Source organism: Typha angustifolia, chromosome 5 (assembly GCF_048772165.1).
Source record: "Typha angustifolia cultivar Huaian chromosome 5, ASM4877216v1, whole genome shotgun sequence".
Taxonomy (NCBI): Eukaryota; Viridiplantae; Streptophyta; class Magnoliopsida; order Poales; family Typhaceae; genus Typha; species Typha angustifolia.
The window spans coordinates 7,972,361-8,000,269 of NC_133243.1; the positions used below are offsets into that span (position 1 = coordinate 7,972,361).

At 36.7% G+C, this 27,909-nt stretch overlaps 3 protein-coding genes across 4 annotated transcripts in view; 2 read left to right on the forward strand and 1 right to left on the reverse strand.

The window, feature by feature from the left end:
• LOC140759856 (nuclear-pore anchor) overlaps positions 1-19,095 on the forward strand; it is a 29,662-nt gene extending 10,567 nt beyond the window's left edge. Inside the window, exons 13-49 of the mRNA XM_073096521.1 lie at positions 1,100-1,203; positions 1,280-1,348; positions 1,556-1,696; positions 1,783-1,887; positions 2,097-2,210; positions 2,339-2,423; positions 2,602-2,642; positions 2,753-2,826; positions 3,930-4,032; positions 4,207-4,341; positions 4,418-4,516; positions 4,819-4,860; positions 4,954-5,007; positions 6,785-6,964; positions 7,050-7,091; positions 8,513-8,563; positions 9,726-9,809; positions 9,896-9,970; positions 10,068-10,252; positions 10,338-10,440; positions 11,465-11,581; positions 12,187-12,279; positions 12,379-12,531; positions 12,610-12,663; positions 12,776-12,889; positions 13,008-13,085; positions 13,289-13,438; positions 13,521-13,592; positions 14,318-14,473; positions 14,556-14,609; positions 14,772-14,859; positions 14,932-14,996; positions 15,078-15,185; positions 16,155-16,217; positions 16,983-17,163; positions 17,244-18,526; positions 18,648-19,095. Of these exons, the coding sequence (XP_072952622.1) occupies positions 1,100-1,203; positions 1,280-1,348; positions 1,556-1,696; positions 1,783-1,887; positions 2,097-2,210; positions 2,339-2,423; positions 2,602-2,642; positions 2,753-2,826; positions 3,930-4,032; positions 4,207-4,341; positions 4,418-4,516; positions 4,819-4,860; positions 4,954-5,007; positions 6,785-6,964; positions 7,050-7,091; positions 8,513-8,563; positions 9,726-9,809; positions 9,896-9,970; positions 10,068-10,252; positions 10,338-10,440; positions 11,465-11,581; positions 12,187-12,279; positions 12,379-12,531; positions 12,610-12,663; positions 12,776-12,889; positions 13,008-13,085; positions 13,289-13,438; positions 13,521-13,592; positions 14,318-14,473; positions 14,556-14,609; positions 14,772-14,859; positions 14,932-14,996; positions 15,078-15,185; positions 16,155-16,217; positions 16,983-17,163; positions 17,244-18,526; positions 18,648-18,698 (4,766 nt within the window). The 3' untranslated portion in view covers positions 18,699-19,095. The remainder of the gene's footprint in view (positions 1-1,099; positions 1,204-1,279; positions 1,349-1,555; positions 1,697-1,782; positions 1,888-2,096; positions 2,211-2,338; positions 2,424-2,601; positions 2,643-2,752; positions 2,827-3,929; positions 4,033-4,206; positions 4,342-4,417; positions 4,517-4,818; positions 4,861-4,953; positions 5,008-6,784; positions 6,965-7,049; positions 7,092-8,512; positions 8,564-9,725; positions 9,810-9,895; positions 9,971-10,067; positions 10,253-10,337; positions 10,441-11,464; positions 11,582-12,186; positions 12,280-12,378; positions 12,532-12,609; positions 12,664-12,775; positions 12,890-13,007; positions 13,086-13,288; positions 13,439-13,520; positions 13,593-14,317; positions 14,474-14,555; positions 14,610-14,771; positions 14,860-14,931; positions 14,997-15,077; positions 15,186-16,154; positions 16,218-16,982; positions 17,164-17,243; positions 18,527-18,647) is intronic.
• Positions 19,096-19,611: 516 nt separating this feature from the next.
• LOC140759853 (succinate dehydrogenase subunit 7, mitochondrial-like) lies at positions 19,612-22,561 on the reverse strand. The gene is made up of 4 exons (XM_073096519.1): positions 22,428-22,561; positions 22,270-22,341; positions 20,581-20,683; positions 19,612-19,896 (listed from the first exon to the last, which is right to left on the reverse strand). The coding sequence occupies exons 1-4, from the start codon at positions 22,482-22,484 to the stop codon at positions 19,853-19,855; spliced, it is 276 nt and encodes a 91-aa protein (XP_072952620.1). The 5' UTR covers positions 22,485-22,561; the 3' UTR covers positions 19,612-19,852.
• A 136-nt stretch (positions 22,562-22,697) lies between these two features.
• Positions 22,698-27,807, forward strand: LOC140759849 (DEAD-box ATP-dependent RNA helicase 22). 2 transcript variants are annotated; one of them, XM_073096514.1, is made up of 8 exons: positions 22,698-23,167; positions 24,216-24,503; positions 24,849-24,971; positions 25,262-25,698; positions 26,490-26,817; positions 26,953-27,105; positions 27,308-27,359; positions 27,555-27,807. In XM_073096514.1, exons 1-8 carry the CDS (start codon positions 22,793-22,795, stop codon positions 27,593-27,595), a joined length of 1,797 nt encoding a protein of 598 aa, XP_072952615.1. In that variant the 5' UTR covers positions 22,698-22,792; the 3' UTR covers positions 27,596-27,807. The 2 variants fall into 2 exon arrangements, with proteins under 2 accessions (XP_072952615.1, XP_072952616.1); XM_073096515.1 differs by having other exon boundaries at positions 23,026-23,167; positions 24,268-24,503.
• The last annotated feature ends 102 nt before the right edge of the window (positions 27,808-27,909 follow it).

The window sequence follows — 27,909 nt, forward strand, 5'->3', positions numbered from 1 at the left end:
AGATATATTTTGATGAAGTGCAATGTGGCCTTTCGTCAGTTCGAATGTGTTATCGCCAATGTGAAAAATTGCTTTTTTTAATCCTTTTATACTGGTGTCAAATTAGGATTAGTTGTCGTTCCTCTCTGACTCAAATGCACCTTGGAGATGAAGACAAGTCCCTAAAATCAAAAGTTGTCATCTTTCTTTTTCGTATGGACCTTCTCTAGATTTATGGAAGGTTGCTCCTGGGATGCATGGCATTACGTTGCTACTCAGATAGCTGAATTCCTGTAGCTTTATTGGTAGCCTTCTGTTTCTTTATTTTGCTATGGCCTGAAATTTCAAACTAATCTTTTGTCGGTTGATTTTAGGCTGACAGCTGATTGTAGAAGTTTGTAAATTCTTGTGAAGACCATCTCATTTATGAGTTGTGCTCTAGCTGACCCATACTGTTGGGTGAAGGCTTAAGTTGGTTGGCATATTGGTATACATATTTTCTGTCATTGTTGTTTCTGAAACTCATCTGGCACCAAAATTGTCATTGTTGGATGAAGACAAAAGTAGTGACCCAGTTGACTCAAGCTGTTTATTTATCTATTCTTTTCTTCTACTTTTTACCTAAATTTGAAAGTTGTTTAGATATATAGAGTTATATGAGAGGTTTACATGAAATTCGCATGTGTGGTACGTCATATGTTCCTGGATGTTGCTTCCTCTTGAGCATATCACCAGTTATGAACTTCAGTAGAAGATCAATATGCTAAATTGCATAGCTCAATAGGAATGGTTTTCTATCATCTTTAACTTCACTCCACTTGTTTGGTCATAGTCTTATTGGGAATACTACAAGACTGTACAACTAGAGCTATTTGCTGTCAGCTATATGAATGAATGTATCAAGATCTGCACAGCCCCAAGTTACTCTCTTTGGAATCCAAAGAATATCTCCTTTTGCCTTGCATGCTATTTTTTGCCTTTAATTTTTGAGTATTATCTTATTGTGAGGCACTGTTTTGGCAGGCTATGGTATAATTAGGTCTAATCGATAATTCTGTAATTTCAAATTTCATGTTTCTTGCAATTCAGATGTTTGACTCTGCTACTTTATCTATCTCAGCTGAACATGAGAGAATGGCAGAATCATATTCCCTGATGAATCAAAAATTGCAGCAGGCTTTGTTGGAGCATGACAATTTTGAGAATACTATTCGGAATCTGAAGGTATATTGCTCTCAGAATATGTTACCAAAAATTTCTTCTTTAAGATGTATTGTTATGCTATTAGAATATCTTTCAGTCAGAGTTGAAAAGGCGTGAACGTGATTATAATGTTGCACAAAAGGAGATGAATGATCTTCAGAAACAAGTAAGTTGTTTGGCCTACAAATTATTTATATGGTTAATTGACTTAATTCTAGTGTAATTCTTTCTTTATGACCATCTCTACTAGACATAATTTTATTAGAATATTCTCTTAGATTTTATGATGTTTGCGAGTCATTTATTTTATCATGCCACTACCCTAATGGAACTACAGTTTGCCTTGCTGAATCTGTGTTTTATCTGACGGTAGGTAGCAGTTCTTTTGAAGGAATGCCAGGATATTCAACTCCGCTGTGGTGCTAGCCCATTGACAAATGTTGTCGGTTCTCTTTCTACAAGTTCAGTAGATCTTGAAAATGGTGTTGATGCTGGAAAAGAAGTTCACGAACAAGTTAGCTGTTCTTGTGCTAGCCCCTGTTAGTTTTTGTTTTGGACCTTCTCTTACACTTTTAGTGTTGCGTATATAATTTTCGGCAGATGAATTTTAAGGATATTAAGGGATTAGTTGAGCAGAATGTCCAACTACGAAGCCAAGTTCATAGGCTTTCTAATGAAGCTGAAAAGAGGGACGCAGAACTAAGGGTAAGTGCCATTTCCTTTTATTTTCATTTTCTCTGATAGTTATTCACAGGTATCTTATCTTTCACTATTAAGAGAACTGGAGAAGTTACTACACTTGCTAAGCAAGTTAGGCTTATATTTATTTATACTTTTGAGTTTGATTGTTCTTTTCTGATCCTGAAGTAATTAGATTTCTTGTTTTATGTTTGTTCTCTTTGAGTATTTTGTAGGACGGTTTCCAAATTGAGCTGCAGAAAGTCAGTGATCAGGCAGCATCGAAGGTTGAAGCAGTTTTGAGAAGATCAGAGGAGCAAGGGCGCATGATCGAATCACTCCACAGCTCTGTATGTGATGGCTGTGAATCAGTGGTTACTTATCTTAAATGAAAGCATGATTTTATCGTCCATTATCTGTTGACAGAGCAAATACCCATTGCATGATGTTTGATCCTTTCTTCTTGTTCCATTTCCAGGTTGCAATGTATAAGAGATTGTATGAAGAAGAACGTAAGATTCGTACTTCTAGGCCTACCCATGCTTTATCTGAAGCTATTCCAGGTTAGCGTACATTCATGGTTTCTTTTTGTTATGTCTTCTCCTGTGAAATTGTATCCTATCTGGTTCTCTTTTCTTCATTTTCGATTATTTTCTTGTGTCATATAGACATTACAAGATCTTTTGAGGTTGTGAAACTCTATTATATCGTATGGTGATAGTTTGAACAATTTTTTTTCAGATGGAAAGAAGGAGCTTATGCTTGCGTTTGAAGATTCCCAAGTATTTCTCTTAAGGATACTTATTAAATTTGATCATGCTTGTTAAGATCATTAGATATATTTTCTTTTTTCCAGGATGTTAATAATTTATTATAAACATTTCTCTCTCAGGAAGTTTCAAAGAAAGAATATGAGCTACTCGTCAGGCGTGCTAAAAATCTTGAGGAGGATTTGGTTAAACTAAGGTAGTTTTTGGACTTTGTCAGAATAACTTTTGATGCTTCGGTCTTTTTCACTTTGACTAATCCATGATGACGGAGTTATCATGCTATAAATAATTAGTAGGTTTGGAATGTTTGTTTAATCAAGTAGTTTGGTTAGGCAATAATGGCATACAGTACAGTAAAAGAATTTTCTATAGATTGGTTTGTTCTTCCCCCCCTTGGATGAGATAATAACTATCTAATATTGGTTAAACCAGAGTCTTTTCATGAATGCTGGTTCTTTATGATTGATTGTTTGTAGAAGGATAGCCTCTTCTGTGGTCATCTTTTCTTGTGCTAAGATTCTTTTAGGCAAGATGACTAAGTCAATTTTTGGAGGATAGTGGATTTGGTAATATCGGACCCAAGTTACATTCTTGGATCATGCTTATTCAATCATGTTTTGGATAATAGGCAAGCTCTCAGAAATAGTTGCTATTAATGAGGGACAACGGAATATATGTATTTTGAGTATAAAATATACAACAAGAACTTATGGAGGATTACTACTATTATTTATTCTTTGATCCAGGGACAACTGATCCTAGTGATGAATTTGTACTTCTATAAGGTATTTTTGTCTAGAAATATAACAAGACATTTTGTATGATATTTCTTTGAATTCCATGTAGGAGTTGCAGTTATTAGTAATAGAACAACCATAGTTTCAAAAAAGGGCGTTCCTGTGATGAGGCTTACCTCATCTTTTAGAGGCTCTTTTGACAACTAAAAACCTGTGACAATAAAGTATAGAAGTAAGAATACCAAATAGATTTTTGGTCGGCTATGATTCCTGGAACCAACAGTGGACATCCACTACTTGAAACAGATCAAATCCAAAATTTGAGTTAAATTCTAGTCGTAGTATAACATCTTGTATGATTGAGCTCAAATTGTGGGCTGGATGAGAGTGATACTTGGCAATCCAGAATGAGTAGGATGAGTGTAGTACTCAGCAATTTATTCTTCTTTCCTGCATATCCTTCTACTCATCTTCTGTAATTGTATTTCACTATTTATTTCTTTGTTTCTGCTTTATCCTTCTATTTGTCATCTGCAATAATATTTTCCTCAAATTCATTTAGGAGCGAGCTCACAATATCGAGGTCAGAGCGCGATAAGATGGCTCTAGAAGCGAGTTTTGCTAGAGAACGACTTGATAGTTTCATGGTGGAGCTTGAACATCAGGTGGATTGTCTCCTTTCTTATTGTAGCCATTGTTCACCATTTTCATGGTAGTTGTGCTTCATTATAGCTTGTTTATTGTTAGTGGATTTCCTTCAATGCGGAATAGTTCCTGGCTTCTTGTATGTCCACGTTCACCGAATAATTGTTTTGACCTTATTCTACTATGTTTTCTAGAGGAAGGAAGCTACTGCAGTTTCAGCTAGAAATATGGAGTTGACACATTTATTGGTTGATTACCAAAAGAGGCTCCGGGAAAGTTCCGAGTCTCTACAAGCTTCTGAGGAGAACTCACGAAAGCTATCTATGGAGGTAGAGGGAATACATTATTTGATAACAGGTGCATAATCTAAATGTTGGCACTGACACTTATTTGATTACTTTATAGGTGTCTATTGTGAAGCATGAAAAGGAGTTCTTGGTGAACTCGGAGAGAAGAGCTCTGGAAGAAATGCGCAGTTTGTCAGAGAGAGTGCATCGTCTTCAGGTGCTTGCTTATTTCCATTTTCCACTCTTACGTGTTTCAATTATGTTCCAGGGTTGTTGTCATATTTGGTTCAGATTTCTCATGTTTCATAATTCCATGGATTCCCCCTGCTTGTGGCATGTAGTCTCCTGATGGTTAGCTCGTTATGTCTCGCAAAAAAATAGATACTATATATATGTGCTCACTTGTCTTGTTCTTTTCAAATAGTATTATTTTAAGCATGGATATTTACATATAATAGTGGTCATATATGCTTTTGTACTTATCATATATAATCAGATTATCTTTTGTTATTATTCCAGTCGAGCCTTGACACAATACAGAGCACTGATGATGTTCGTGAGGTATGATTGTCATCAATCAACATGCATCTTATATTAATCTTCTCTTGAACTTCATTAGCATTTTGCCAAACACTTTGTGCATGCGTAACTCAGGAGGCAAGAGCTCTGGAAAGGAGAAAGCATGAAGAATATGTACAACGAGTCGAAGTAAGATTTCTTTCCTGCATTTATGGTGGTTTGGTATATCATATATTCCATTGTGGAACGTTCAGTTATTGTTTTGTACACTATAGTTGGCCCTAGGTTTTGAAAAGCTTCAATACGTTGTGTTTCGGCTTATTTTTATGTTGTGAACTTCAAGTCCACTAAATCAGAATGGGAAAGATTTACATAGATTCCAGGTTATTCCAACATTATATGGTCATTTGCTAATTGCTATCTAGCTCCTAGACACATACTACACACATTTTTTTATTTCATCGCACATGATGAATCCTTATCTTGTTATTTTGTGCATGATGTTTGGATTCTTTAACAAGAATTTGATCCATATTATTAATTTCTCCTTCACATATGGTATTGCTATTCGTTTGAAGATTTTTGTTTGATGGGAAATATATGATCCAAACACAATTCCTTCACATTGATATCCTAATTTCTTCCATATCTCATCAAACTCTTTGGGTTGGTTACATTTTAGTTTTTGATGAAACAAAATTATCAAAACCATATATCGATTACTTTTAATGTTAGCAAGGGTTCAATGTTACTGGAGTGATGTTAGTTCTCTCTTATCCCTTCATTATTTCCTACTTCGGGCACATAAGTTCTCTTCTCCTTTGCTATCTTTTTCTATACCACCTTTTCTATTACAATTGCTTATAGAAAATTTGACCAATTTATTCCCATCTTTTTTCTAATGATTCACTTTTGTATTTAATTTCATCGTGAAAAAAAGAAGGCTTCCTTGTGTGTGTGGAACCCCTCTAATTAAGGGTCTAAGGAGGGCAAGATATACACAACACTACTGCTATTTCCTGACGAGTTGTTTCCATGGTTCAAACTAGCCCTCTTGATCGTTCAATGTGATTGCTATCCGTCATGCTAATCGACACCCTCCAATTTTGGTGTATTATGAGCGTTTGGTATGTTTTTTGCAAGGTTCTAAAACTTGAGATTGGGTCAGGATTGGCCTGCCGAAAAAACGATACATATCGGTCTTATCAGTCTCCCATATCGAATTAGATTATTTTTTATTTTAGTAAAATTCTAAATATTATTTAAAAATACATGATTTTTTAAAAATATTTAGAAAAGTGATTGAAGAATATAAATAAGTAAAATTTATTCACATATGAAGCCTAAAAATAAAAAAAAATTCTCATTCAAAACCTTAATAAATTTGGGCTGAATTAGTAAATTTCTAAATCTTGTAAATCGCCGTTATAGAAGTGCAATGATGGCATTGTGACTAGCACAGGGCATGTCGATCGACACTTACCGTGTCGGTGGCGTATCAATACGTGGCATGAGGCATGCTGCATGGTACCCTTCCAAGCAGCGATTCACTCGTTGTTCACCTTCACCCTTTGACGCTTGATGGCAAGCTTGATGACAAACGATGAAAGGTGAATGCTAGAGTAAAAATTGAAAACTTTAAAAAAAAAAGGCAATTGAGATTATCAATTACTGATGTTCCCTAGATCGGATCTAAATATTTATGAAAACCCATTTCAACCCTTTTCAGCTGGATATGATCAAGATGGATTGTTTCGCGTCCCAGATCAAAATCAATCACAATACTAGTTTTAGGTTAGGATCGGGATTGGCTATGGCTGATACTAATCTGTTTTGGCTGTTCCATCTCGAGATCGGATAAAACCGGAATCCATGGTCTTTTAATGATGGTTGTATGTACATCTTTCATATCATTCTTGTGCATACATTTTCTTGTCAAGCTCATTGATGAGTCTCATTATTGTAGAGAGATTGGGCAGAAGCTAAGAAGGAGCTTCAGGAAGAGCGAGATCGTGTACGCTCGCTAACACTTGACAATGAAAAAGCAGTGCAGACTTCTATGCAACAAGTGGAGAAAATGAGAGAAGAATTAGCTGATGCTTGGCGAAAAGTTGCTTCTGCTGAATCAAGGGCTGCTGTTGCTGAGGTTTGTTTGATTAAATTTTACAGACAGCTATTAGTGGATGTTGTTTTCTCTTGTTCTTATTGTTGGATAATTAATGGTCTTGCAGGCTAGGTGCTCTGATTTGCAGGGAAGAGTTACCGGGAGAAAGGTAACATTTAAACCATTCCATATAGTTAAGCTATTTTCTTCTCTGTTTTCCTTTTTCTTCTAACAATCTCAAGCTATCTGGGAACTTCCTAAATATTCATTATTGTTGTTGTGTATTGTGCCTTCTAGAGTATGCCTAATATGTCATGCACATATAATACTATAATAGTCTCGAGTACCTGAAACATTTTTCTATTATGGTGCACAGTTGTTTGGTTGCTTGATTTATGTTCCTGTTGTTTAATATTTTTGTTGTCAGATTTTCAATTTTTTTTAACCATTTTGAATTTATGGAGAATTTCAGTAATTGTAAAATGCTAAAAATTGACTCGGGCAGTTTACTGGAAGTGAATTTTGAGATTAATTGCATATCCTTTATTGGATTAATTGTTATTGGACATTCATCCTGGAAACTTTATTGCATAACCTTGAACTTCCTCAAGAAAGGAACTTGAAATTCGATAAAGATGCACATATTATTGGGATGTTTCAAATATAAATTTGCAATGACTTCAAAACTTTCATAAACTCAGTCTACACCTACAGTTATTCATGAAAGTTCAATTTCACCTGAAGTAAGATATGACTGGCCATAATACAGTTAATTGGAAAATATGTGCTACTTCATTAGATTCCCTTTTTGGCTTAAGTAGTGTTCGTAGTAGGAAATTAAGAATTTAAATAGCCGATCACGATGCCATCTGAAAGTGCCCTTGACGCCTAATAAAAATTTGTGGTCTCTTCCACCTCAGTCTCCTTTACTCATGGTTTTATTGTTTAATAGCGATGAACTTTGAGATATTTTTTGCTCTACTTGAGTTTGGAGAGTGGTTGAGATATAATCCAAAAGCTTAAGTTGTTTGGTAGTAGATCAATAATGTATATAGTACCTTTTAAGTTGCCCCTTACGTGCATCTCTCATGCACTGCAAGTGGATGGATGAAACTAGCTCAAGTGCTATGTTGTGAGAGGAACAACTCTAGGTTAAACCGTTGGATAGATGAAACTAGCTCAATGCCATGTTATGAGAGGAACAACTCTAGGTTCTTTCTCATTATTAAAATGTATATATGCTACAATATCCCTTGAGTATATAAGAATATAGGTACATCAACAGTCACTATGGGTGATTTAAGAAAATGTAGATGTGCTTTTACTACATTTAGTGTTAATTCACTAATAATTATATGCCAACTTCTTTCTCCTTTTCTTGGATGGCTGTTTATTCTAGCTTAGATTGGTGAGATTCCACTTAGTTTTTCTTGTTTATATGCTTTCTTCGGTGCACGCATGTTGGAATTCACTATCAGTAAACTTATGAGACTAGCGGCTGCTTTATTGCAGGCTGCCAATTCGTTTGATCGGATAGGTGTCTTATAACTAACTAATTTTCCTGGTTTACTTTTTATTCCACCCTGATAGATCATTATGAAGGATATCGGCCGTGATGACTCAGGGTTGACTGCCGACGAGGTATGAATATTTCTCTGAGTTGGTTATATTCATTGTAAGATCTCTTGCTCGATTTTTTTTTGGGGGTCGGTTTTTTATACCATTTCTATAGAGGGTTGATGCAGCTTGACAACCAGTCGGACAAAATGTCAATTCTATTATGAGCCTTCTAAGAATTTGAGTTGTGTTCAAAAGAAGGCTTGAATAATGATAATGTTGATGATGTCACAATAATTTTCATCCTTTAAGATCTAACTCGTATGGTATTTTGCTAGATAGCTTTTATTATCTGGCTTTATGTTGATAGTTTTTATCTTCTACCCATGCCGGCACTAAAATGAAAAGAAAAGAAGAGGATTTCTTTCATTTCTCTTCATCACTTTCTTCATCAAAATTGCTATTATGTCACTTTTATCAGATGTGACCAGTCATAGTTTGTTCCCTACTATTGTCAACTTCCTATGAACAGAGAAGCAGAGTTGAACATTATCTTGGGCAAGGATTGCTGTGCCTGCAGCATAGCTTGCGCTGCCACACTTGTCTACTGTGCCGTAAGAATGGAGGCTCCATCGCAGTCCCCATGCAAGAGGGAGAGAAAAAGATAAGGATCCACCACCTGCCACGGAGCCTCCACCACTGACGACACTCTCCTCTTTGCTCTCACTGTCACGCTTTTCTCTCCTCTCTCTTCATAGCCCTAGAAAGGGTGGTTCGGATAAGATGGCTAAATGGGTTGAAATAAAAATGATCTGCTTTGCTGATCTAATTTAAAGTAGTGGATGAGGAGAGGGTGACGGCTTCATAACGTCATTCTCCGCCATTAATCGCCTCCTCTAGCTGCTTCACAATGATGATTCACTAGGAAGCGAGAGGAGGGGTGCCATGCGGTACCTCTCATGCCAGGTGCTGGTACTGAGCAGCATGGCAATCCTTGATCTTGGGAGTAAATGATGTTAGACACTGGAATTTATCATATGACACAGAAGTCTACCCTTTATCTGTTGTATGGTTCAGCTTGAATGTTTCTCTTTTATCTTTGTTTGGAGTTTGGAGATTTTCTTAGTCCTGTATATGATATGATCCTGTTTGTAATGTGTTGTTGACTCTTCCTGGTGGTTATTTCTAAGTTCTAACTATGTTTGTCCATCATCTTGTTCTCTCAAACATTTGGGAATTCTACTAGGTCACTGGGGAATTGTGGAAAGCTAAAGAGGAGATGGAGAAACTGAGAGATGAAGCTCGAGCAAACAAGGATTACATGCTGCAGGTGCCTTGACTCTTGTTGTGACTTCTATTAGTTTCTTTCTCTTAATTTGGCATGGTTCCTCTGATACTTGACATTTTCTTCTACAGTACAAAGAAATAGCACACACAAATGAAGTTGCATTAAAGCAGATTGAGTCTGCACATGAGGAGTACAAGGCTGAGGTAGTATGACTTTTTAGTGATTTCATTGATAGAAAAATGAAAAATCCAGCTGTTCATATTCATTGAATATTCAACAGAAACTTCTGCTTTGTTTCAGGCTGAAAAAATGAAGAGGAACTTGGAGGATGAAGTTCTGTCACTAAGAAATAAGTTGTCTGAACTAGAGAAGAACTATGAACTGAAGTTTGTTGAAGCCCGCTCAGCTGTTGAAGCTAAGGAAAAGGAACTCTGTGCTATCTTGGCTGAAAAGTCGACCTTACAGGATGAAGTTGCTAAGAAATTGTAAGTCTTCTGGTCTTGGGTAAGTTTGGGCAACAATCAGTGTCTATTAGTTTAATATACTCAACATTGTTTTATTTTCCCTCAGAACACAAATAGAGATGCTAGAAATCCAAGTATCGTCCTTAAAGGACGATCTTGATAGGGAGCAGAAACGCTGGAGAACTGCCCAGGATAACTATGAGAGACAGGTGTTATTTCTAAACACCCCTCTGTAGCTGATTTTGCCTGTGAAGATCTGTTATCTTTTTCTACTGTATTGTTGGATCTTCTTGCATAACATGGTCTAGTTGGCCTTAGGGTACTTCATGTTCATCTTCTCTAGTTCCATGCTGTAAAAGCTAACCATTTGGTCCTATAATCCTGTTGTGATCAAATTTGAATGAGTGACATTTTTTTTTTCAATTCCTCTTACAAAGGATCCCATATGAAGCCATCGGTAAGCTGTATAATAACTTGTTTCTTTTGATTGGTGAGCGATTATGCTGTAGTTTCCATGTTTGAGATGTCATTAGGTAGTGTTGCTTTTGATTGGATTCACCATGCTGCTGCTAGGATGCAGTTTGGCATTATGGATGCATTTTCCTTGCTTGGCAGTATGGTAATTTGAGCTTATCGGTCATACATTTGCTGATAAGTATTTTATGATGGATCTTGCTGTATGAGCTCAATTATTTTGATTTTGTTTTCCATACTCCTACATGAAAAGAAAGCAATAGGAGGACCTCCTTTCTTTTGAGACTTTCTGTTTTTAGGGAGTGATTGAAACTCTCTTGAGAGAAGTAATAGAACAAAATGGAGTCAGAAGAATATTCTTAATTTGCGAAACAATATTTTTGATCTTCTTTGATAGTTTTACTAGGGTCTCAACTGGTCAGGGTGCTAGGTTAATATATTACATTACATGTTGTGTCTTTTCATTTCATCCTTGTGGGCACTTGCATAGGTGTACAATTATATGTATTGGCAGCATCTCACTCATCTTGCTTAATGCAATTGATGCTTTCTTGTTGATAAATATCTTTTGAAGGACTTGTATTCGTATAATGACTTGTTATTGAGCTTGTGCCCTAGAACTGGAAATTCGTTAAATTGTATATTTTCACTTGAATGATGTTGATTGCCAAAGGAGCTCTCAGAGCAGGCACAATTAAATTTTTCGTTGCATTTAACTTTTATCTTTGAAAAGCTAATTGTCTATTTGTCATCCTGTAGGTTATTCTGCAATCTGAGACAATTCAGGAGTTGACAAGTACTTCTAAGGAGTTGTCTTTGTTTCAATGTGAAATAGCAAAGCTTCGAGACATTACAGAAACACAAAAGGCTGAAAATGTAATTCACTATTCTATCTACCGTCTTAAGTAAAGCCTTTTTTCTGTCTTCCCTTCAAAGACACTTTGTTAGATTCTCTAATTCTCTATTGGTGTAGTATTATGCTTTTGATCTGTTCACCAAGTTTTGTGCCAAACTAAGGTCCTTATCATGAAAGTTCTAATTGTTTACGTAAATCATTTCATTCCAATAGGAAAGGATTGATATAAGAATTGTTGTGGTTATGCGCAAATATGCTTAATTGTCATTTTGACATTTCTCTAGTTATATTTGTCTGTCCTAAAACATGAATAATCACTGTGATTTATTTTGTATTTTAAACATTACATTACCATTTTGTGGTTATGTTTCTTTGTGTTTGTCTTCTCATATCAATTTTTGTGGGGCATAATTTTGGCTAAGCATGGTGTCAGTTTGTAAGGATTTGATATTTCTACATAGACAGCACAATGAGTCTTGTTCTATCCTAAGGATGCTTGTACTTATGTGAAGGCCTTTTGTAGGTGCTTGGCGGGGTTTATTTTATTATTGTGCAATTGTCTTTTTTTTTTTCTTCTCACGTGTGTCTTAGCATTTACTCTAGTCCTTGCTGAATTCTTTTTCAGGTTGCTCTAAAAGCATCATGGGAGTGTGAGAAAATGGAATTACAGAAAGAAAGGGATGAAGCCCAGAGGAAGTACAGTGAAACAAATGAACAGGTTTGTATTTCATTTGGTTTTGTTTTTGCATAAAAAGTGAACAGAAGGCATGTCCTAATGGCTTGTATTCTGTCTCTTAATCTTTCTTACATCTTTCAGAACAAAATATTGCATGATCGGCTTGAGTCTTTGCACATTAGATTAGCTGACAAGGATCGAAGTTTTGCTGGGCATTCATCCCAAAATGCAGATTCACAAACAGAAGGCGATCTACAGAATGTTATTAGCTATATACGCAGATCAAAAGAAATAGTAAGTGTAATTTGCCAGCAATTTTGGGGTAAATGGAATTTTATTAGTATTCATGTCCACTTTGCTGTATTATTTCAGGCGGAGACCGAAATATGTTTGCTAAGGCAGGAGAAATTGCGGCTTCAGTCGCAGGTATGTTTCATAAGGTTTTCCCTCATTATTCATAAGCAATTTTATATTCCTGTATTAGCTCAGTCAGAACTGAATCTTTTTTTTTTTGGTTTGGGTGCTTTTGTGCTTCTAGTTGGAGAGCGCTTTAAAGGCATCTGAGGAAGCTCAAGCATTGCTTCATTCCCAGTCGGAGAATTCTAGAACAACAATGTTTAAAGATGAAGAGTTCAAGTCCCTTCAGCTTCAAGTAGGAATTTTCTTTTGTTTTTCCAGGATCCTGATTTATTTTTTCCCAATTTTTCTTTAGGGTACAATACCCGTTATTATGCTGGTGATGATACTTTTTCTACTCATTGTTGATGAAGGTAAGAGAAATTAATTTGCTTCGTGAAAGCAATATTCAGCTTCGAGAGGAGAACAAACACAACTTCGAAGAGTGTCAGGTACATATAATGATAAATATGTCACGTGCATATAATGATAAATATTTTTTCTTGGATGCGTCAATGTATCATTTGTCTTAGATAAGCATGAGGGCTAGTATTTGGTTGTGAAGCTTGGCATATCAGGATGGACAGAGGAAAAAAATGTGCAGTTCTTACTTGAATCTTTTGACTCATGAGAGATACTGTTGCTCTTTTTATAGAAACTCCGTGATAAAGCACAGAACGCTGTAATTGAAGCTGAAAAGTTGCGTAATCTCTTACTAGAGAAGCAAATAGAGACTGAGTCTTCCCAGAAGGAGGTTCAGACACTAAAATTGGAGATACAACATCTCAACAATAGGATTGCCGAGGTAGTCTTTAGCATAAATTTGAAGGAAGTTGGTTTGATTTTTTTTCCACTCTCTTAGTGGATATTATCTGTTTATGTTGCAGTTAGTTGAAAATTGTAAAAATATCGACCCCAAGGAACATGAGCTTATGAAAGATGAACTCCAGAAGAACAAGGTTAGTAGTTTTTTAAACTTTTTATGTTTTTAAGGTTATTTCGGTGGTGTATTCTTCTAATGGCACTCTAGATCATAGTCCTATGCCTGATGAACTTGGCTCATGGACCTGTTCTATTTATTAAATATTGTTAGTTGTACTTTTGACATGGATTGATGGTTTGTCCAAAACCGAGACATTTCAGTCCTATCTGATCTGAGACTGTACCCCAAAACCAGCATCCAACTAAAACGACTCTAATAACAATTTTTTGTAAAGCATATTTTAGATTCAAAGCTAGATTTGACTTGAATTCAACTTTTACTTAATTCAATATCAACCCTATGCCTTAAGTGCTATTAGATCTTGTATGATGCATTGAAAATAAGATACAGAGTGTTTTTTAAAGAAGGCGAAAACCAATAGTATTAAACTAGAATTGAAACATTTCATTTTTTTAACAGAGCCAAATTTTGAAACAATTTAAACATTTAAGTTTCTAATCTTCAGTGGAACTCTTCAGACCTTTCATTTAGATGCATATCCTTTGCAAATTAAGAAGTAGCATACTTTCTTTGTGAAATTTTTTTTTTTTCATGATGACGTGTGATGCACCTTTTCCAGGAGATTCCAAATGATGGTAATGCTGAGGCCATCAATTGTTCAATAGTTGCCAGTCTTGATTTTGGTATTTTTGATTTTCTTTGGTGTCCGATGTAGTAATTAATAATTTTCATGTGGTGTAGGCACTTCTGAGAGAGTATGGGGTCGAACTTGAGCAGGCAAAAAATCTTGTTTCAGAGAAGCAAGAAATTATTTCAAACTTGGAGCAAAACCTTGCCAGATATCAAGTAGAATTAGCTGAACGGGAACATAAGTTAAATGCTGCTCTTCAAGTTGAGGTGGAATTTATTTGGGTGCTTTTGAACAATATATTTTTTTCTCCATTTGATTTGGTATTAATCAAACAATTTGAACTTTCAGGCAAATCTTAAAATGGAAACTGAAAAGCAAAAGAAGGTTCTTACTGCTCTAAAGGTTGTAATTTCTCTATTCATCTTTTAATTTTTACCAGATTGGGCAGAAATTATGATATTTCACTTTTCTTTCCTAGATCTTAATTCAATAACTTGCTGTTATTTTTATTATTTTACTGTATTGAGTACTCCTATCTGATTAATTTACCTGTAAATACTACAGAAGAAATGTGATACAGTAGCAAAGGAGAAGGAGGAACTTAACAAGGAAAACCAAGGCCTTATGAAACAAATAGAAGATCTTAAATCAAGTACCAACTCATCTACACAGTTGAATTACTTTTTATTTTTCTTTTTCATGTTTAACTTAACCAATTTTGCAGGCAGGAAGACCTTAGCTGAAACTTCAGTTGACCATACAGCGAAGGAGAAGGACACCAGGATACAGGTTTGTCTTGTGCACCATTAATTAGTTGCTTTTTTCTTTTAACCTATGTGAATGTCGGTCTCAATGACATATGAAAGTCAGATATTGGAGAAAACTTTAGAGAGGGAGAGGGATGATAATCGGAAAGAGAAACTAAAGCGGCAAAAGACTGAGAAGACAGTGCTAGATCTTATTCAGACGGTTAACAAGGTTTATCCCTATTACTCAACCATATTTTTTCTGCTTGGCGATAGTTGTCCTTCTGTATCTCTGGCAGTTGCCTTTGTCCTTGTTCTTAATTTTGATGTTTGACTTTGAAATTTATGTTTCTAGTTTTCCTCTTTTCAGTGTAACCAATTATTTTGTTCAACAATCTTTCTATTCTTGTGAGGTGTCTTCTATTAGTCTTTGGTCTTTCCCACTGCACCTGCCACCTTTTTTTTTTCTTCTAACAATGTTTTGTTTAGCAACATCTCGATATTTTGTTACTGTTGCTACCAATTTTAAGGTGTGGTTTGATAATCTGATGAGCCGACTAAGTCATTACAGAAAAGTATCTCTGTTTCCATAACATGTTACTAGCCTGGTTAAAGTTATGATAGCTTGTAGAGGATAGTGAACTGCAATATGGGCTGTGAACTTCTCTTTGTGGTCTTTTTGACTGAGATAGCATCAGATCAACTAAAAGAAGAAAACACATGCTTAAGATGCACTAATTTAAGGAGTTCCAAGTGAAGGCTGTCAATTTTGCCTTTATGGAAACAGTTTATTACTTGATAGGATACTGATACTTCTTTGGTGGTCTATGAAATTAGTTGGCTCTTTTCAGTTTCTGGACTTCATCTTTTAACATGGCATTTTCTTCTAATTGGGTACTTTACTTATAAACAAATTATGGATTGTTCTTTTGTCAATTGTAAGAGATCTATAAGAAAATGTTGTGGCATGCATTTTATAGTTGTAGTCACATATGAACTGCTGTATCTTGATCATTATCAATTTTTCTTGGTTCACATAAGCAATGATATTCTGGTTGAATCTTTTTGTACTTGTTCTATCCTATTACCTTGTAGATTTTTAATGTACTGTTCACTCCGTTCAATGGCGTTCAATGTCAGTATCATGTAGTTGTTCATGATTCATGAAAAAGTGAATATGTTGTTTCTTCGTGTATTGTAGGACAAGAAGAAAGTTGAAGAAGAACTTGCAAAGCACAAGCAAGCCATAGTCACTATGTTGGAGGTATATTTATCCATGACATTTAGTGTTGCAGGTTTATCAATCCTTTTCTGTTCTCAGTTTTATGTTGTAATACAATGTCTTGCAATTATTATTGAAGCCATCTCTAATTTGGGGATAGAGGTGTACTGTGCCCATGCTTATATAGTAATATGCTCTGGTCTACCATATTCTTTGCATGTTACATTTTTTTTTGGAGAGAGAATTTGTTTGTTACATGTCAATTTTTAACACAATGTCCTATTTTTTGTCAGTTGCACAAGAGAAATTTGCCTTAAAAGAACTGAAATTAGTTGATGTGATGTGGGAGATACAGTTATGCATTATTGTTACATTTACATAAGGTTACTTGTATGTTACTTTTGCATTAAACTGTAAATATTCTAGTCAGTTAATATGTGGTATTACTTTAGTTATTCTTATTGGCTGGGTATTTTGTTTTTCAGAAATGCATGATTAGTCTATAATCAGGTTAGACATTGTGTTCAAAAGCATTATCAGCCAATTGTGGGACATATTACCTCCTTTATCTGAGTTTTTACTGCTGCAAAGTATATACTGTTAAGCAGAGAAAGATGTAGTCAGGAAAGCATGTTTCCATTGGAAACATAATGTAGTTATTGTTCCCAAGGGGCTTTCAAGTCTATTTTATTGGACCAGATGAACCACCATCTTTTTGTTAGTGTTTAGTAGGATCTTGCTTACATATGTTTTACCTATGTGGATATTTTTTTCTGGAGTTTCATGTTTGTTTGCCCATGTCTCCAGAGTGCAGGAATAACATCTTCTCAACTTCCATCCGGGAGCACACTTGATGAGCAAACCTTTGCTTACTTCTCATCTGTTGGTAACTTTGAAGAAGCAGCAAGCTCATTCCAAAATAATGGACAGGGACTTCAGCCCCTTCACCCTGAAAGTTCTACAATGGATACATCTGCATCTGCTACAGGTTCTCTTGAACTCTGGTTGAAATGCTGTTCTTGCAATAAAGATTCACTGTCTTAACAAGTCTACTTATGCTTTATGCAGGTAGGCAGGTTTCCACTCCACCATTAAGACCATCTGCGTCTCAGAGTAAAACATCAGAGGAAAGAGTTGGGACTGTAGTCAAATCAGTTACTGAAGCTCGCAAGTCTGGAAGACGCCTCGTACGTCCTCGTCTTGAACGGGCTGAAGAGCCTCAAGTCGATACAGAAATGCCAGCAGTTGAAGTGTCTACAACAGCAGAGGAGGGAAAAGCTGGCTCATCTCAGGAACCAGAACTTTCAGGTGGCTTATCTTCTGCACTTCCACCTTCTGCTCGCAAACGTTTAGCCTCATCATCAGTCTCAGAGCCAAAAGAAGAATCAGTTGCACGAGATGAGGCTGATATTGATGTTGCACCTCCACTAAAGAAGTCCAAGGATACAGACTTGGTGCAAGAGAGTTACGAAACCTTGCCATCTGCAGAGAATCCAGTCATAGCACAAGAGTTGATAGTTCCAGCTAATGTCATTTCTGATGCACAACCACCACCTGTGGAAGAAATGGATGCTGATCAGGCTCCTGTATCGGCAAGTGATGAGATTTTTGAGACAGCAAGGGAAGATGATGTTATTAGCAAGGGAGAAACAGAGGAGCATCAAAGCCCACCACCGGATGGCGCACATCAAGAAGATGATGTCCAATTCGAAAGTTATCCGACTACAGAGGAGTTGTCAGACAAATCGAAAGCATTAGTAGAAATGCTAGATGAATGCCCAAAAAGCGAGGATGTAAAGGAAATCATGCATAATCTAGGTGCTGATGGGGAAGATGATAGGGAGGAGGGGGAGTTGATGCCAGATGAACCTGAACAGCAGCAGGAAGATGCTGCATCTGGAGAACGCCACTGTGAGTCGACTCCTAGTGATGGGCTTGTTATTGGTGATGAAACTGGAGAGGACCTTGAATCTGCCTCTCCTGAAGCTCTAACTGAGAAAAGTGAGAATAATGAAGTTTCAGAGGAGATTGCAGAAGGTAATAATAGCACTGAACCTTGTGCTTCTGAAATTGAGCGAAGCCCTCAGAGAGTATCAGGTTTGCGGGAAGGTTCACCGAGTATGGTTCTTCAAACATCATCACATGTCCGGGAGGGTTCGCCAACTTCTCTTCTGCATAGTGCAGCCTCAGACCAGCCAAGTTCCAGCACCGGTACAGAGATGGAAGAATCACGGGTTGGTAGAACAATTACTATAGCTGAGAGAGCTAAACAGAATTCCCTTCTGAGACAAGCCCGGATGACGGCCCAAGCTTCTTCCAGAGGTCGGGGCAGAGCACCTGGTGGCTTCAGGGTAAGGTTTTCTCCTTTTGGTGAATTCTATGATTGCTACTTCCATGGCTCACTAGGATGTCAACTTTAATATTCCTTTGAATGAATATGCCTGATATGCTTTCTTTCCACTCTCACAACAGAGGGATGGCAATCGTGGGGCTCGAGGTCGAGGTGGGCGTGGTCAATCATAGTCGCTGTACCATGTTAGGCAATGACTGAAAGCTTTGGTGGAATTTTCAAGTATCTTCTTCAAGAGTGCTAACTTGCCATCCATATTTGTCTTACATATACTTCTCATATTTTATTTGTCAAATTCGTGGACCAGATATTCCTGTATATTTTGGTGTGCTGAAGGCACGCGAGGGAAGGAACAATCTTCATTTAGAACTAGTGCCCATTTGGTTAAGTTTGTAGATCGAATTACATTTTCTTTTTTAGTTGGCAACATATAATATCTTTTTCCTTTGTCGAGGACAGCAGAATTGTTTGTCAAGTAACTTATGCAGTGCGTGTACATGTCCATCTCGATGACTGCGGATCAGTTGATCATTTTACAATTGAAGATTTACAAGTGGCTTGTTGGAGATATGTTGAGAAAATATATGCAAGCAATGCAAAAATTGGCGCGAATAATTATTAAGCTTGTGTTCACTTTGTAGGATAAAGGTGGAATATGAATAATAATTATAAGCTTGTGTTCACTTTGTAGAATAATAATGATTTTTTAAGCTTGTGTTCACCTTGTAGAATAAAGGTGGAATATGAATAATTATTCTAATAATTAGTTCAATACTAGTATAAAAAATAATAATTATATTTGACGTGAAATAACTGTTGTTAAAGTATTAAAAAATAATGAAACTATATTAAAAATAAGTGATAGTTTAAATTGAACGATAAATTTTACTTTAATTATGGATTAGATGTATGGTGATCTCTTTTCAAATGGTGTTCATCCGAAGGCAAGATTTGAGAATGAAAAACCTCGAAACTTTGATATACCCTAGCTTTGTGAAACCTCATGATAAGATATGGGGTATATATAATATATATAACGACTGGCTTGAGCTTTTGTCACAAATTGCAAGCTCAAGCGCAATCAAATTTCAAAAATTAAGAAACCAATTTGAAGCAAATCACATACAATTTACAGTACAGCTGATTTCCCGATTGTATCGAGGAAATTGTTTGAACCTCGAAGTAAATTTCGAATCAAGCGGTTACTACAACTAGATTTATTCTGCATTAGAACCAAACGAGGCGAACAAACTGAACAGAAGAAGTGAAGGGAATGAGTCAGGTGATCATTCTTTTATTTGTACAAACTGGTTGACTGGTGCTGCCCCTAATTTTTTGCGGTTGCCACTGCATAAATCTCGTAGCTACATGCTGTGAAAAAGAACAGCCAAATGAAACATCTTACAGAAATTATATATTCTGTAATAAATCTGCAGATTAATTTGGGTTTAATGGGTATGGAAAATATACACAAATTATTTATAACACAATCTTGAAACATGTTAATTAAAGAACCACCTCACATGCAATAAATGAAATTTCAAGAATCAAAACATTGTTGACCGTACAATATCATTCCATTTATTGAAGTTGAGCCCTGATTGAACAAATGCAATTGAAGGTCAAAAAAGCATCTAGCTGTTCCTTAAATTTGACTTCTTTTTTCGCAAGAAAAGGAGAGGAGCCAGCAAAAACACTTGTATTGTATTACCTTTTAATTTTAACTTAGCCAAGCTTGATATACTGCAGAATCACATACCCTTCAGAGATATATAACTGCAAATCACCCATTTCAAAGAGCTGAATGCAGTACACACTGACTACCGTGAAAGGAGTACAAATCCGTGCTAACATATAAAAAGGGTCAATTTGATAGGAAGAACAAGCTAACAAAGTAACAATGTAAGAGGTTTACCAAACAAATATTTACTGCAAAGATGACAAAGCATCTTAATAGGAGAATCCTTTTCTGCTATCATGATAACCATTTGATTCTAATATAGCGATATCAGAACTTGATGCTAGAACATTTTATTAAAAAAATATCAGCCATACCAGCAACTACAAGAACTGTAAGGGCGGTCCCAATTTTTGTTGCCTGCTTCACATTATTCTTGTATGATTTGAACCTTTTTAAAGCAGGATCCTCTTCCAAGAGCTGTGATACAAAGTATTAACAACAAGATGACTAAGTTGTAAGCTGAGAGAGAAAGAAGGAGGTCGGAATTATATCCTAGCATCCCACAAATGTTACCTCAGTGAAATTTCTCAAGAAAGAAAATGCATATACCAAAATCTTTACCAAATCTTCTCATGGTATAACGATGTGATGAAGAAATATGTTATTTCACAGTATAAATATACATTAAGCTGAACAAGAAAGTGGTGACATTTTCAGTAGATACTCCATATTGCCAACTCCTCTTGATGAACATGGTGATCAGCTAAAGTACTGTCATTATATATATCTAAATTTAAACATGATAACTCATTTATTGTGTGCCAGTAATACAAGTGAAAATATTGGTCATTCTATGATTAAATGACAATTGCATGAACACTCCTCTAAGTTCCAAATCAGAAAGCATAAGTTCCCCAAAGGTCATAACAACATTTGAGACATAAGCATAAACAAAAATTAGATCATTTGAAGCAAGTTGAACTAGTGGAATAGTCAAGTCATATATCAACAAAGGACGACAAAATATTGTAGTAAAGGACAATTGGCTGGACCATTTCTTGTATTATCACTTCAAACTTGGTATACCGCAAGAAATTTTATAGCACAGTAGTACACTAGATTCTAAATTGAGATTCAAGCTAAACATATAAACAGGAGGACGTTTCATTATAAATGATGAATCCAGCTACTGTCTTCTAGAGTTGATAAGGAGAGACAAGTCACCAAGTAATACCAACTCAACATAGAAATCTGTTTCTTCAATGTGCACTCATGCCTTTATGTCACGCCATCAAAGGACATTTTGAGGAGGCCAGAACTAGTGGAGGAAAACGGTCAAAGGGTCGACAATAGATCTTGTGAAAAAGTATAAATTATAAAAGGGAAGCAGATATGGTGGTATAAAGAACTGAGATAAACAAAGGAGCAAGAAGTAATAAATTGGCATATCGAAAGTGATAGAATAATGTTCAGATGGAGGGTATTGTGCCAAATATAATTACCTGATGGGTTAATGAAAAGCTTAAACGTGTTGATTTTAAGGTTCTTCCTACCAAAGAATGCATGCAAAAGAAATATAGCCCCAATAACACCTTTCCACACCCTGCCTCTGAGTACTAGCGACATTCATTGCAGGTACATTCACAGAGTCAACGGTATAATTATTCATCCCTCTGCTCTATTTTTCCTAGTAATAGCCAATGAAAGCACTCTCCATAATGTAACAAAATATTATTAGTTTTGAAATGACAAGAAATTTTATGTCCAGCCAAGAGAGGAATCCAAGTCAAATAACAAATCGAAAGGAACAAGAAACTCCACCTACATGAGCACTGAGAAATAATTCAGAGCAAGAATATATTTGGCACACTGATCGAGATCACTCACAATCTAAATTGCGAAGAAAAAAGAAGGAAACACTAGTAGGAAACCAAGGTCGATTAAAGGAAAAAGATATTGAACTAAAAACTCTCGTAGAATGGAGATGGACCGAAACGCTGATTTCGATCCGAACGAAAGCAAGAAGTAGACAAAAAGAAGGCACAGGAGAAGTGAGCGCTGACCGCCTTCTCGCGAACTCCGAGCTCGATGTGGTAATCGCGGCGGGGGAGATTAGGAAGCGGCCGCTGCGAATTCTGCGACGAGAAAGTGATCGAAGGTTAGAATGATGGCGATCGATCCGAAGAAAGAGAAGAGGATAGAGATATAGAGATGGATTGACCTGAGAGTTTTGGCGTAAGATTGAGAAGAGGGTGGTTTTGGAGTACGAAACCGCCATTCTTGATCGGAAGAAGAAGAGGGTCGATTAGGGAAGAAGAAGATGGTCGATGTATTGAATCCTATGGGCGGCATTTTATAGAGAGGACTAACATGCATATTCTACAGAAAATGCAGGGGCGTAATTATGAATAAAAACATGACAGTGTTTAAACTGAAACTTTACATAAATTTTAGGGTCTCAAATGCAAATATTTTTCCCTCTTAGTGGTGTCCATGGCATTGGCACCATGAATAAAGCTCCAGTCTAAAACCATATCACCGACTCCGAGTCGAATCACCGCCGGTAAACTAGCCCCGCGCACCAAGATGCACCATCTCCGCCACGCGCCTCTCCTTCACCACCTTCGCGGCCACCTCTCCTTCCACTCTCTCTCCTCCTCCTCATTCTCTCACTGCTTTCTCATTCTTCCTAACTCACCGTCACTTCGAAGACGTTTCTCTCTCCGTTCTCTTTCGCCATCGAAGACCCTATCGAGAATCGATGCGAGGTTGCGTTCGAGAACTCTCGGCTCGGCCGCGGTGGCAGTAGAAGACGGCGGGGAAGGTAAAGACGGCGGCGGCGGCGGCGGCCATGACGACTTCTTTGCGCAGGAGGGGGTGTCGTGGAAGTCGCTGGGGGTATCCGACCGGCTTTGCGGAGCCCTCGAGAAGGCTTCGCTTTGTAAGCCTTCTCTCGTTCAGGTGGAACTTTTGCCTCTCAAAATGTTCGACGAAATGCCCCACCCCAGAACTTTGCTTTTTCTTTGTTGGAATTATTTGGAAGTTTGAAGCCTAGTATAGAATACTAAAAAATTTAAGCTAATTTAAGTTAACAAGGCATTATTTGCCTGAGGAATAAGTAGATAGACAATGTTATTCTGGTTGGGTAATCCTGCCAATTATGCCAAAAATTGGCGAGTGGCATGCAAAGTAAGCTGTTTGTGTACACCAAACAAGAGTTTTTTTTTTTTTTTGTCACTACTTATGGAGAATCCGATGAAATGAAAAATGTCTAAGACTTCTGCAGAGATATAACTACTGAACAATTAGTAATGGCTCTTTTTTTTGACATTTCTTTACTGCTCCTCTTTTGCATCATGACAGATTAACCTTGTTGAATTTTCCATTCTTATAGTCCTCCGTCCTTTTTGTTTATAAGTTGATGAACTTCTTTTAGTTCAATCGGGATTAGTGTTTCACACACCGCTTAGCCTTTCATGCCTACCAACTGAAACGGAAATACGCGACATTGATTAGCCAAACTGCTTCTTATGGGATAATTTGAACTAGGAGCCTGAAATACTCCAGAGAAGGCGGTAAATGAAACCTTCTTTCTCTTGCTTTCGGGTTTATGTCTCTCTCTCTCAGGGGTTCCAATTTCTTTGCTAGCTTTGGGCAAGACAGTACTGATACTCTGTCAATGTTGCTATAGCTACTTTCAGCTTAAGGGAAGGTCGACTTTTCCATTCCGTGAAGTTTTTGTTTGAGGCCTCCTTATTCAATGGACTTGAGAAATTACTCCATTTGTCGAATCTGTAATTTGAATCCATTTGACTTGCCTGATTATTGGGTGCATCCAGACCCAGTGTTGTCTATGATGTATCACATGCTTTATGTTAAATAAGTGGATGCCACATGATACATTTTCTTTATGGACTTTTTCAATCTTGATACTGTATCATGATTTTATTGATAATTGTTTTGATCTGAACTTACAGTTTGAGGATGCATAACATAGATTGTATTGCAGGCTGCTTGCATACCTCGTATTCTTACAGGGAAAGATGTGGTTATTGCTGCAGAGACAGGAAGCGGCAAAACATATGGGTATCTGGTGCCATTGATTGATAAGTTGTGTGGGATGCCCAATCCCTGTGAAGAAGCTAATGTTTCTTACAAGATTCCTGAATCGCATAGTATCTTTTTGGTCCTTTGCCCAAATGTGATGCTATGTGAACAAGTGGTTTACATGGCGAAGTCTCTACTGAATGAGTCCAGTGAACCACTTCTGAAAATTGCTGCAGTCTGTGGGCAAAAGGTGAGATAGTACTGTGCCTTTCACTAAATTTACATTAACTATTAGTCAATAATTCGTAGATGTTTTAGCTAGCCAATACTTACCAGAAATTACCATTTTAAGTAAGCTTCAAGTTATAGAAGCTAAATGGGAAAAATAATTCTCTGAACCTGGTAACTGACATCATGCGCTGTAAGGCCAGTATTTACCTTGGATTGCATTTGCTCCAAAGTAGGCAACACCTCTTGATAAATTGAAGCTTACCAACTAAGAGTTTTGTCGTCCAACGAACACATTATAAAGGTGAACAGACTCAATGAAATTATGATTTTAAGTTATGATCTCAAAATTTTGTAACATTGACAGGGATGGCCAGCTGCTCGGCCTGACATTGTTGTATCCACTCCAGCTGCTCTTTTGAATTATCTTTTTGAGTTCGATCCAGAAAAGAGGCATCGGGAGAGTTTCTTACGCGATGTTAAATTTGTGGTAATTATCTACATCTGAAATGTTATGATCTTATTTACTTACTTGATATTTCTCTTTAATTGACTTCTGTGGAAAATTTTTGTTCTGGCCAACATTTGTGTTATAGTCTTTCAGCCATGAAGAATTATCAAATGCTATTATCCAAGTATCTTTTTCATGGATAGGTTTATTTTTCTTTAGGGAGGATACACAATTTCACCTTTTATGTAGACACTAGACTGACATTTTCTACAAGATTATGGTTCTTTAGTTTATCTGTAAATAAAATTTATGGTTGCTCTCTATTGCAGGTTTTTGATGAAGCAGATATGTTACTATGTGGAAGCTTCCAAAACCAGATCATTCGTTTGATAGATATGTTCCGTTATGAAGAAAAGCTACTTTCTAGGAATGACGAATCTTCAAAAAGTAATTCAATTAATGAGGCCAGTGGATCTCATGCAGAGTTCCATTTTGATGAAGACAAACTTGTGAACTATAACCTGGAGGTTGAAGTTGACGATGCAGATGGTATAGAACCTTTAGCAACGGAAGACAACAGTATTGAGACAACTAGAACTAAGGACTGGAGGAGGGTTAGAAAAGTATATAGACGAAGTAAGCAATACATCTTTGTTGCTGCCACTCTTCCACAAAGTGGCAAAAAGACTGCTGGCGGACTACTGAAAAAAATGTTTCCTGATGCTGTTTTGGTCAGTGGGAGTTATCTCCATCGGCACAATCCTAGGTGTGCACCTGGTTTCTCCTATTATTTTCCATGGTTATATAGTTTGAAGCAAATGGATGACCTTCCAACCGAACATACAAATGTTATATGGCTACAAGATGTAATAAGCAAGGTTGTCGAGTTATAAATGTTCCCTGGCAAATAGATCCCAAAATGCCTTGGCACAACCTAGGAAGATTCTAAGGTGGTCCACTCTTGTTCGAATAATAATGTAGATTTAGAAATAGAAAAAAAACTAGTCTTTTCTTGCTCTGAGTCAACTATTTAGTTTACTCGAGTACAACAAAAGATGTCATCTTATTGGCCCAAACACCTGTCTCTTTTAGATGATCCTTGTTGAAAGTATAAGTTTGATTTCTTCGACGGTCTCTCTTCTTTAATCAGTTGTCTTGTATTGTTCTTTTAAACATCTTCAAGCTTTTCAAATATTTCTTTATTGCGGAAAGATCATTCTTTAGCGCATCACTGTCCAAGTTCTGGAACTTTTTGAATCTCATTTATGACGACTTGGTCTGTTACCCGATAAACTCATGCTATTGTTCTGTCACCTTCTTAAATAGGACTTTATGAGTATTCCTGAGCTGTTGTAGAGATTGTCGGTAACATGATAATTTGTAGTTGCTTGATGCCTCTTGTTAAAATTTAGATTTTCTTTTTCTTAATCTTTTGTTTAGCAGCTTTCGTTGAATTCTTTTTCGATGCTTTTATAGGTATCACTTGCCAGAAATCTTTCTTTTTACATCCATTTGCCTTATTGAATGTACTTAAAATATAAATCTGGTGTTTCTTAGATTGGAACAGAGATGGATAGAGGTTACAGCTGACACACAAGTAGATGCTCTTCTAGATGCTGTAGAGTCCAGCTATAAAAATAAACTGCAAGATTTTGATGTCAGTCCAAGTCGTACAATGGTGTTCACAAATACTGTTGATGCCGCTGAATCAGTGGCCACGATATTGCAAAGAGTTGGCACTCAGTGCATTTTGTACCATAGTGAAAGTTCTCTAGAGGAACGAATGAATAATCTACATCTTTTTCGAGCAAATGGTGGAGTGCTTGTCTGTACAGATGCTGCTGCTCGGGGATTGGACATACCTAATGTTTCACATGTTATTCAGGTACTAGTTCCTTATTAATGGGCTCTGCCTTCTAGTCATGCTGCACGCTTGCATGTCATTCTGTTGAAGACATTTCTAATTAAGGAAATTGCTCAACTCTATTATCTGACATAATCTTTCCTGCTTTTCCTTAAGGCGGAGTTTGCAACTTCTGCTGTAGATTTCTTGCACAGGGTTGGACGCACAGCAAGAGCTGGCCAGTCTGGAACTGTCACAAGCTTGTATACGAAATCAAATCGTGATCTTGTGAACGCAGTCCGCCAGGCAGAATCATTGGGTCAACCTGTGGTAATTTCATCTCATTTTTTTACTGATTATGTCTCAAAGATGAATTTCTTGCACTTTTTACTCCTTACTCCTAAGATCAGAGAAATGATTTTTAGGATTGTCTTAGATATTCTGAGAATGCTGTACTAGTTATTGATCAGATAGTATACCTTAATTACCCTTGGGATTATATGTTAGAGTATTAACATATTCTTGCTTACAGGAGAGTGCATTTAGCAGGAAAAGAAGCTTTCGAAATAAGCTAAAGAAGAAAGGTATGCTTTTGATGCATGCATATGTTATAGAGCAAATCTCAGTAGTCTTCAGTGTTACTTTTTGGCTACTTACAATTCTGTCTGGCGAAACTGCTGTTCCATATTGTTGAGAAATCTAATATGCCATCAACATAACAATGTAAGTATAGATATCACTTTCATTTATTAACAGCTTTTATTGTCCTACTTTCGCAGGTCGGGCTGTGGCTGAACATAAATCTAGAGCTCTAGCATAACTTGTACAAAGATAAGAGTGACTCAATTTCTCGATCTGACTGTTGGTTTTGAAGTTTAATATCTGTAACAACAGTTGTATTTCCTCTCATGCAGAAGATATCAACCATATAAAGCATTCTGCATTTTGTTATATTAATCTCCTTTATGTCTCATATTTACATGTTAAATGGAACTTGTGCGTTATCTTGGCCATAAATCATTTAGAAAGAAACACTTGGGATTTCAATCTTTCTGAATGTGTAAGAGAAACCACAGCTTATGTTCTTCTTTTGGGCTCTCACTATCTGACTACAGCTGAAAGATTTGTGATATT

Excerpts from the sequence above, each read along its gene's own strand:
- LOC140759853 (XM_073096519.1), bottom strand. The coding sequence starts at position 22,484 with ATGGCGGTTTCGTACTCCAAAACCACCCTCTTCTCAATCTTACGCCAA. Across the intron at positions 20,684-22,269 it reads TCGGAGTTCGCGAGAAGGCG|CTCTTGGAAGAGGATCCTGC; the intron begins GTCAGCGCTCAC and ends TTTGTATCACAG. Across the intron at positions 19,897-20,580 it reads TACAGTTCTTGTAGTTGCTG|CATGTAGCTACGAGATTTAT; the intron begins GTATGGCTGATA and ends TCTTTTTCACAG.
- LOC140759849 (XM_073096514.1), top strand. The coding sequence starts at position 22,793 with ATGCACCATCTCCGCCACGCGCCTCTCCTTCACCACCTTCGCGGCCAC. Across the intron at positions 23,168-24,215 it reads GTAAGCCTTCTCTCGTTCAG|GCTGCTTGCATACCTCGTAT; the intron begins GTGGAACTTTTG and ends ATTGTATTGCAG. Across the intron at positions 27,360-27,554 it reads AAATAAGCTAAAGAAGAAAG|GTCGGGCTGTGGCTGAACAT; the intron begins GTATGCTTTTGA and ends CTACTTTCGCAG.